Source organism: Cricetulus griseus, chromosome 3 (assembly GCF_003668045.3).
Source record: "Cricetulus griseus strain 17A/GY chromosome 3, alternate assembly CriGri-PICRH-1.0, whole genome shotgun sequence".
Lineage (NCBI taxonomy): Eukaryota > Metazoa > Chordata > Mammalia > Rodentia > Cricetidae > Cricetulus > Cricetulus griseus.
In genome coordinates this window covers 30,859,770-30,870,484 of record NC_048596.1, presented here as the reverse complement: position 1 = coordinate 30,870,484, position 10,715 = coordinate 30,859,770, and the positions used below count along the sequence as shown (strand labels likewise).

The 10,715-nt window shown below is 39.9% G+C and overlaps 1 protein-coding gene across 2 annotated transcripts in view; it reads right to left on the bottom strand.

The window, feature by feature from the left end:
- Positions 1 to 663: 663 nt before the first annotated feature.
- Positions 664 to 10,715, bottom strand: part of Prkg1 (protein kinase cGMP-dependent 1) — a 1,162,521-nt gene continuing 1,152,469 nt past the window's right edge. For both annotated transcript variants that reach the window (XM_027406413.2, XM_027406412.2), the window contains exons 17-18: positions 4,150 to 4,216; positions 664 to 1,592 (exon numbers count right to left, since the gene is read on the bottom strand). In XM_027406413.2, the coding sequence (XP_027262214.1) occupies positions 1,494 to 1,592; positions 4,150 to 4,216 (166 nt within the window). In that variant the 3' untranslated portion in view covers positions 664 to 1,493. The remainder of the gene's footprint in view (positions 1,593 to 4,149; positions 4,217 to 10,715) is intronic.

The following is a 10,715-nucleotide window of genomic DNA, read 5'->3' as shown; positions in this document are numbered from 1 at the left end:
ATGCTTGTTTTAATTTGATGACTCTTTCCCTCATGTGAAAAAGACAGTTAGCTTGGTATTTTCAAATCTTGTCTTTTCTAGCTAACATGAAATTCAAGCAATTTCTGCTCTATTTAGATAAAATGAAGTTTTGAGAAATCAGTCTCCCATGTTCCTCTCTAACCCCTTCTAACTTTGACAAACTTATTCAGGGAAAAGACCCTCAATTCCTGACCTGGTTTTGTCTTTTTCCCTGATCTCAAATAAACAAAACTCCTTAGTATAGTAAGTCATAATACCATTGACTTTGTGCTTTCAGACTATATATATATATATATATATATATATAATATATATATATATATGGTTCAGGCCTAAGACAAAAGAGACTAGTTTATAATGTCCTTTCCCTCTGAGCCCTGGACCGTATTGTGACATGACAGGAGTTTGTTTTTAATAAAGTTAGTGAAAATGCTTGAGTCTCTGGCTAGACAGGATGATTAGAATCTGTGTTGTCCGTTCAGACACTGACATTACAGATGAAAGATAGACATAGCACCTTTTCATTTTTATTTTTTTGGATGGGTCTTCATTCTTCCCCACCCTATCCCACCCCTACCCCAAGAGTTTATTCTTATAAAAGGGACTAGTTTAAGCCTCAGTTTGAGGGTGTTAGGTAATAAATAAAACCAATTGGCTGCTAGTCATTTCCAGGACCATCTTTAAGCACAATATATTTTTTTAAGGATATGAAATGGTGTTGTGAATTCTTTTTCCCCCTCCACTTTGTCATGCCAGTTTCTCAATTATCATGCACATTTTTAATCCTCCAAAAAAACACATTTGTACCTGCCATGGTAGGCCTGTACAGAAACCGTAGCAGTTGTGCTTTTTTTTTTCTTTTAAACAGACCAATTTCTAGAATCTATCAGAAAGAAAAGGTAACATTCAGTCTTGTCATCAGCTAGGAAAGAAACTGGTTTGACATGAACTCTGTGACCCACAGATGTGTGGTCCTCCTTGTACGATATATATTATACACTGGCTTGAAGTCATTATAGGCTCCACACCCTTCCCCTGGTGAAAGGGACTAGCCCAGGTTCTGTACCACAGTCATCTATCGTACCAAATATATTATTCTCTATTCTTCTTGGTAATTCTAGCAAGATACAGACTCTTCTACTAGATTGAAGTGTTTCCTACAGTCTTTCAAAATATAATCAGAGCCAAGCAAGGTCATTGCAACAATAGAAAACATCACTTTACTGGTGAAAGGCTTTGCTTCAGGACCACCATGTCAACTGCTATTTTAGGTTCAAACATAAAACATATAAAGAGCACTATCATAATCTAAGCAATAAGTCCTAATGCCACCATAGTTACTGGAGCAGCATCGATCAAAGGCATCATGGTGACCCCGAGCTCTAATCTTCTCTCTTTCCCTCAGGTTTGCTGGCAGCTGTGTCTCAGAAAAAGCTGTCTTCAGCAAGGCAGAAGCAGGTAAGAGAAATACATTAGAAGTCTATGTCCCAGCCCGAGTTGTCATCAGGCGGTGGCTCATCACTGTCCTCAGGGAAGCTGTCAAAATTGCTTGTGTCTGTGGGTGATGCAACCTGCAATGTGAGAGATTGAACAAAAGGCTTTTGATAATTTTTGGTGGAATTGTCAGCTACAGATTTTATTCTCCATTATTAAACATTGACCATGACCATATCATGGTCAATGTTGTCATTCAATAAATATTTAGATCAGATTAAATATATCTGCCTCCTGAACATTTTTTCCTTAGGACGACTTTGAAAATCCTTTCTTTTAGGTTTTGAAATGTAAAGTCATACCACTGCTTCCTGCTCTGACCTAACTTGGTGGCTAACAATAAATTACTCTTTCTCCTCTCTTTTGCCATCTTCATTTTCTCCAGCCTCTGGTAGGCAAAAATTCTAATGTCAACCTTTGTAAGAGCAATTTGCTTTTAGATTGCACATGGGGCTGACGTGTGTACTCCTTTTATCTTCAGTGTCTGAATCGCTCAACTTTTATGAAAGAGATCTTCAGTCCCATTCATGATGTTACAAATGCCAGGATTTCAATCTGTTTATGGAACTGTGTGTGGCATTTTGTCATGCAAATTTATAGATTTCCTTTTTCTATTGGGCCAGAATTGTATTGTTGTTTTGAGACAGGGACTCACTGAGTAGCCTCTGCTGACCTGGAACTCAATATGTAGACCAGGCTGGCCTTAAATTCCCAGAGATCCATCTGCTTCTGTCTCCTAGTGAGTATTGGAAATGAATGTATTATTGCTAGGATTAAAGGCGAAGTTTTAAACACATTTTTATCATTCTTCATTCAATGACAATTTTTGAACATATAATATGGGATGAATATTTTGCTTTAAATTTGGGGTAATTCTGAGGAATGGAAATAGGATGCTTCTTACACTCAGGGGAGTTTAATAATAAATTGTGTATGTAAAACAAATATTACAGAAGTCTATTAGGAATTATAAAATCATAACACTATGAGGAAAATTACAAGGTTCCAGGGAAATGTGAGCAGTTATAAAAAATCTCATTGCAAAACTATTATTTTTACTTAAGAATAGTTGCTCAATAAAGAGGGTAGAGGACACACCATGGTCGCAAGAGGGTTCTATGCTCTGAAGCTAACAAACTGGTCACCATCACTGGTGCACAAGAGGAGAGTGGAATGAAGTAAAACCAGAGAAGGAGGCAGAAGCCAGGACATAGGTCCTGAAAGTCTATGTGATGGGTTTCATATGTTTATTTTTAAAAAGTATAATGAGAGGACTCTAAGAAATATGTTTATTCTAAGTATAATGGAACTTAAAGATTTGTTCTAAACTTGAGCAAAATTCTTCCATATTTGTTGGCTAAAGTCTGGTCTTCAGGGCATTTAGCAGAACCCTTGTAACTAACCCTAGTGTATAAAAGTCATCCTTGATAAATTAAGGTGAGAAAATTTACATTAAATATTTGGGCCTTCTAGCTTACTCCATGTTAGGATTCAAGCATTTTGCTAGTCTGCCCCCTATCACCTGGCAGGATGCACTCTGGCAGTACCCTGCCTAGCCCAGGGTCCTATGGCTACTATGTCATTACGTAGTCTGCAAGCAGGTGCAAAGGTCCCTTCAGGAGGCAAACTCTCTTTCCTGCTGTTCCTCTGAAGGGGCAGACAGGACTTTTCCTGTCTACTGCTCCCTCCCTCTCTTTCTCTTCTCTCACCCTTCTCCCTTTCCCTTCCCCCAATAAAACTTCCCACTCAAGCTCTGTCTGCCTGGCATGTTTGTCCCTTGTCTGCCATGGAATCTGCCAAGGTCCCCATCTTGCGATATCATAACACTGCACATTTACTCTAAAGACAAAACCCCACGAATGTAACTGGGTTCAGTGATGTGAGGCATGAGTGCAATATTTTTATTTTGTTTCCTTAATTAAAAAACAAAGCAATCAACAAAGAAATAAATCTTAGGAGAAAGTAACATGTTTCTATGTACAAAGACTCCTGAGTTAATCCTAGACATCTGAAGCATATAAACAAAATTCATAGGACCATAAATCTGCCCCTTCCTCTTTTGCTAAAATGCAGCATACTGTATTAAACAGGGGCAGTGCACTTTATTCAGTTAAGTCTATTTTAGGTTAATTTGTTGTGCACAGTTCACCTAGCAAACTAACTATTTAACAGCATGCCTCGCCCCCATCCCAAAGAAATTGGATTAGGGAAAGAAAACCTCCTTTCAGATATTAATAGAAGGAGGGAAGAACACAGGGCTTCAAGTCATGCTGGGGTAGGTGTGAACCTGTGCATGAAGCAGCACTGAAAACAGTTGCTGTAAATTCTGTATACTCTCAGCTACAAACACATTTTTGTCATGTACCTTAACAAAAGTTAACTTGTCTTCATGGATAAAGTGGATTTGAATTCCAATGAAGAATTTCAAAAGATAAAGGTAGATGATATAGGTAATAACCATCCCTAGATTTGTTGCTATTATGTTTGGATTTTAGAATATGCTATTATTTCAATATGGTGTTTCAAGCTTTATATAATCTGATCATAAAACTCTAAAAAAAAAAAACAAGTCTTTGTGGATTGAAAAATGCCATCATGTGTGTACCATTTATACGTTAAAAAAAGTCTACTTACACTTGGAATTATGGGAGGTGTCAAGGTGCCTTTTCTTAAGCCTTCCCAATTAAAGCCTTCAAACCATCTAAGAAACAAAAATAAAGACAGTTAAGACATTTCATCTCTGCTACATATTCTCACTACAGCATATTTGATATACCTGATAAGTAGAAGGGTCTCATGTAGTCTAGGATGACCTCAAACTTACTCTGTAGGTGATAGTGAATTTGAACTACTGATCCTCCTGCCTCCCGTTTCCAAGTGTTGGCATTACAGATGTGTTCTACCACATCAGGCTGGCTTTGAATGTTTTCAATGAGCATATTTTATAAAATGCAAAAAAACCATTAGAATAATTTAAAATAATTGTATCTAAAAATTTCACACTTACATGTAAATTTTAAAATATTTACACTTAATGTGTAATTGTCAAATTCACACATAAATTTATCATGCAACTTCTTTTGTAATTTCAATTTTGTCTGTATGTCTAAGTTTTAGAACTGTCATAATTTAATAAATGTTGTAATATGCTTAGCTCTATGCGTCACAAATACTTTCCATCCTTGCCAGGGAATCAATATGCCTGTTGCAGTGGGGGTAGAAGATCAAAGGTCATTTCTACATTGTCACTTGTAACAGCCTGATGTAGTCTTTCAGAGATCTCTACCTGGGTGAAAATGATATTCTTAACTTGACTGCAGAAAATAATCTCAGGATGAGCCAGTATGAGGCAGAGTGAAAATCGGTTAGGAAAATATTTTAACATAGACTTCAGCATGGGGGTTGCTAGAAAAAGAAACCCATGTGAAGAGTAAGACTCACCCAAGTAAGCAATGATCTTCTCAAGGATGGTAAGCTACCCGTGTTGGAAATAGCCATATATATGATTTTGGTGGCTCAAAATGTACCTCAAAAGTTAGCTAAGAAATGTTCTCTTATCCCCATTTGCCCCTCTTTTTGGTAAATCAGTGTACAGGGTGACTGCATAAGTTTCTTGGATAGGGTCTTAATAATCCTGTCTTCACTTCTTGCAAACTGATTACTTGCTCCAACTCTTTACATATGGTTGACTTTATTTAATCCTGTTTACAATATTCAAGCAGAAAGCTCTTGGATTAAAGGTGTGTGCCAGGGCTGAACCATACCACAACTAGATATAGGTTTTTCCAACAATCACAGTGTAATTAAATATCCTGCAAAACCACAAAGTCCCTATGATGCCTTCAATCTGCCAAGCAGCTACTCTAACTACTGTGCGACTACCATACAACATGAAGTCTAACTGAGGGCTCCCAGTAGGTCCTTGTATCTGTTATAAAGACTGTGAGCCTATTAGCTACCCTATCCACTATGCTGTTACTACAGAATTTATAATCTGACCCAGAGCTCCAGGCAGTTCCCTTAGACTCATTCTGTCCCTATGTCTTATTTATCCACTGCTCTGCACGGGCACAATATGGGGTACAACCAGGAACTCCCATAGCATCCCAAGACCCATGCAGCCTATCTGCCCACCTGTGTGCGATGTTGTCTCCCTATTCTCCACCTCCATACACACCCTGGAACTCCAGGTAAGTTCTCCCCACTCATTCTGCCTTGGTGACTGCCTAGAAGTCACCTGACACACCTCACCACTTCCAAATCATATGAAACCTGATAAACAACTCCAAGTAAATTCCTCAGACCAATTCTACTTGCCATCCTAATAGCCACCTACCCATTGGGGCCCTGACACCATCAACATTGCATGGAGTCTGACTTGGAATTTCAGTTAGAATCTCTAGACCCATTCTACTATCTGGAGTCTATCAGCGACTCCACCCCCATGGTACCTTGGCACCACCCTGGTACCATACAGAGTCCAACATGGAACTCCCAGTAGGAATGCTATATCTGTTCAGCCTACATAACTATCAGTTACCCTGTACTGTTTAGGCTCTGACACACAACACCAGGGATCTTCATCAGAACCTCTGTGCCTACTCAACTTCAGCCACCCTACCTGCCACATCACCTGACACTGCTTGGAGTATAAACCAGAACTCCAGGATCCCTAGATCCATTCCATCCACCTGCCTGCCCATCAGCCACCCTACCCAGTTCCCTGAGGAGAATCTGAACTAGAACTCCAGGAAGATCACCACGATTCCTTCCATTGACCTGGAAGTCAGCCACCCTACCTACTACTTAACAACCTGAGCCACCTAGATCTGGCAGGGGACAATAGGCAGATCTCTTAAGACCTCTTCTGCCTACACTCTAGCCTATCAGCCCCTTTACCCACTGAACCAAGTGGAACACTACAGAGTTATGCAGTGAGAGTTCAGCACATACTTCAGAGGGCAACCCATCAGAGATGCACATCTCATGGAGATAGACATTATTTAGCAAGGTAAATAGAAGGAATACCACCATCCGAGATGCACATCTAATAGACCCCTTTTTAGCAAGGTAATAAGGAATACTGTGTAGTGATTTATTATTTATGATTTATTAAAGCTTGACTGAGGATTCAGAAAAGTAGTCAGCCATAAACCATAGAAGACAGGCATACACCTTTAATCCCAGCAGCCAGAAGCTAGGAGGTGGTGGTACACACCTTTAATCCTAGGACTCAGGATTAAGAGGAAGATGGATTTCTCTGAGTCCAAGGCCACCCAGATCTACACAAAAGAGAATTACAGCTCACACCTTTAATCCCAACCTTAGGGAAGTATATAAAACAGAAGCAAGGTCTCAGAGAGGCATTCATTCTCCAGCTACACTGAGGAGAGGTTACAGTTGGAGGCGTGGTGAGAGCTCTTGGGACAGGAACAGCCCATTCAGCCTGAGCCAGAGGTGAGAGCTAGTGGCCAGCTGCTTTGCTTTTCTGATACTCAGCTTGAAACCTGAACCCCAATATTGGTCTCTGGGTCATTTATTTATTTGTGTTACAATACTGCCTTCTGAACACGTTAACTGTCTCATTACAGATTTCTTGTGTGAAGAGCTCTTTCTCTCACATTATAGTTTGGGGATGTTTTTTCCCACAAGCAGTACAACATGTTAATTGTTTACTTGACACATTTCCCTCTATGTATTGTTATATTGGATGACTGCCCCCAGCAGTGCGTGATTCTGGCAAGAAAGTAATCACAGTCAATTCCCTTACTCTCTCAACCAGGTCTTTGTATAAACTTAGAAGTCTGTCCCCCACTGCAATTATCTTCCTTGGCAGATAGTTGGTCAGTGTTATTGTCCACACAAAGAGACCTCAATTGAGACACTCACAGATGCCCAAGGACAAGAATTACAGCATGTCTAAAGTTGTTGAGTCATAGCTCTCAGAGAGGTAGAGAATAAGAGTGTCCTGGAGTCACTCTGCCAGCAGATAGGGAATTGCTGTTCCAAGCTAATCTCACATTGACCTTAAAGCAAATCCCTAAGTCTTTGTACTTATTTTTACCTGGGTCTATTGAAGCAAGAAATTTACTGCTTGTGTGTTATCCTGAGAGATGGCATAGGGTATAATCCTTAGAGCCAAAAGATTCCTTTTAGCCAGCTAACAGGTGGCAAAAGTACTAACAGGAATCAAGTGCCACACACTTCTCCCATTGTTTACATATGCTGGCTAGTTACACAATATTCCCTCCACACACTGTAGAAAAGTGATACACTGAAAAAAAGATGATTCTTTCTTTGTTCCTGATTTTCACTGCTTATAACTTTTAGCTTATTTACCTAGTCACATTTAAGAAAATAGCAAAGCTCACACATTCCCCTTTTGGATTTCCCTAATGACAATCTCTCCCTCCTCCCAACCACCTTTTCCTTTAACAAGTTCTTGGAAGCTTAAACCACTCCCACTCTGACCAATAAAGAAAGGCTGGCAGTTACCACTTTGTGTAAAATTTTTTTCCTTTTTAAAAAATTTTAAACTAGAAACAATCTTATTTTATATATCAATCCCAGTTCCCTCTTCCTGCCATTCTCCTATGCCCTCCACCGACCCCCCATCCCATCCCTTCCCTCTTCTGCTCCATAGGAAGGGTGAGGCTTTCTTTGGAGGATCATCAAAGTCTGTCATATCATTTGGGGCAGGGCCTAGGCCCTCCCCCGTGTGTCTAGGCTGAGAGAGTATCCCTCCATGGAGAATGGGCTCCCAATGTCCATTCATGTACTAGGTATAAATGCTGTTCCGTTACCAGGGGTCCCATAGACTGCTCAGGCCTCCTAACTGACACCCATGTGCAGGGGGCCTGGTTCTGTCCTGTGCTGTTTTCCAAGCTGTCAGTCTTGGGTCCATGAGCTCTTCCCCCATGTGTAAAACTCTTATCAGTTTCTATGACCCTGAAAAAGTCTAACATTATACTGGTCTAGAGCCAGAGAATTGCTGATTGTAAGTGTTTATAAGCTGGAAACTTTTGCAGTACAGCAGAACAATAAAGAGCATGTGGGTAGAAATAACATGTTGTGAGAAGATTCTTTTTCTATAGCCCTCGGATTTTAGTTCCTTCACTTATTGTACTGTCTCCTTTGAACCCTGAGTGAAGACTTTTAAGGCTGGCTCTTAAAATCCTTCATTAGAATACAAGCCATAACTCCATGTGGGTTCCCCCAGACCCATTCTGCCCAGTGTGCCTGCCTACCAGTCACCTCATCTCCCGATGCATCCTGGCATCATATGGAATCCAACCAGGAATTTTTGGCATGTCTCTCAAACTTATTCCACCCACCTGCCTACTAACTACCATGTCCACCACATCCAGTCTGACTCTACTCCTGGAGCTCCTCTAGGTCCCATAGCACATCTTCACAGCCATGTGCATGTTAGCTACCCTACCCACCACACTGCTATCACATAGCTGTAGGGAATGCGTCTAGGGGGCCTACCTGAATTTCAGGAAATCTGATACACTATAAAAAGACCAAACATACAAGTTATAGGGATACATGAAGAAACCCAGGTCAAAGGCACAAATAGATTTTCAATAAATCCATAGAAGAAAAATCCCAAATCTAAGGAAAGAGATGCCCATTAAAGGGCACCAGAGAGGCAGGACCAGAAAAGGATCTCTGTGTATAATATAATAACCAAAGCATTAAATGTTTTGACTAACAGGACAAAGAAAGGAAACTGAAAGTGGAAGACAGAAGAACAAGTCATTCTAAAGGCAAACCTGTCAGAGTAACGCTTGACTTTTCAGTGGAGATTTCCAAAGACAGAGGACCTGGGCTGATGTTCTACAAGTGCTAAAACAGCACAGATACCATCCCTAACTAGCTCTATCCTCCTAAGGGAATTATGGGCTTTCAGCTCTGATGATGGATGCTTTTGAAGAATGAAGTTGCTCAAGATTTCTTAACAAAACCTGCAGTCAACATCAAAGTGTCCCAGAAAACTCTGAACAGTTAAAGACAATGTCAATTTTCTTTTCATTATTGGGGCTTGGTTCTTTGCCTTAACTAGCAACTTAGAACCACTTACTAAATAGACTTGTGTGGTATTGATAAGAATGACCCTAAGCCACAGGAATTCTTATCAGCCCCAGCACTGGGAAGTTTTCATTTAGAAAAGCCTTGTGTTTTATATGAGGCAGGATAAGACAGTGTTATGACTCCTCTCTTAAAAACTAGGGGACATTCACAGCTTGCTTCTGCAGCTGGTCTCTACAGTGTGTAAATAGTTAAGATGCTCACAAGCTATAGTAGCTGTGGCAATGTTGGTAGATGATAAACAGAAATGGCTCTAATAAACCTTTCCCAGACCAAATGCAATTCTATCTTATACCAAATTAGAGAAGGCATAGCCACATACTGACGGAAATGACTGGTGAACTCAAGGCAACATAAATCTCTTGTTTCTAACAGCTCAAAAGAAAAGTATCCAGAGACTTTGTGACTCATGCTCCCCTGGGAAGAAAGGCATTAACTGTTCTCGTCATTTATGTCTTTGGGGTTAAAGGATCATAAAGTCTCTAATCCAAATAGTTACAATGTCTTGTCTGGTCTGTCTCCATAATCACCAAGGAGGCAGAACTAAGCACCTTTCCTTAACTCACTACAAAGGGATGGTACATTCTGAGAACGAGATTGACAATGAGATCTTACTCAAATGCTTTCCTGTCAAGAATATAAGTATCTCTTATGTGTGCTGACAACTTCTCAGGGTGGATAGATATCTAATCACACAGAGTGAGAGAACTCAAAATGTTATATAATAAAATTTTCCCTCCAGAGGCTCCCTAGCCTCAGTGATATCCCAAGAACATGCCACTTAAACTTGTAAATTCTGTAAAGCTCTAAAAATTGTCTTCAAACAAGAAATAATAAATAAACAAGACATCTTAATATAATAACTTCCTAAATCCAAAGATAAATTCCCCCTTACAAATTTACATGTTTGGTTTTGTGTCCTTCTGTTTTTAGGCACAGTTAGCATACTCAATGGTCGCAACCTTACTCTGTTTTCTTTGTAATTTATTCTACACTGGATTCCTTCTTGGAATTATTCTTTTATGTTTTGCCACTTGACCAGTATAGAACTATCAGTAGGTTTTATGAGAGCCCAAGGGCTCTGACTTTGAAATTCAAAAGGTATC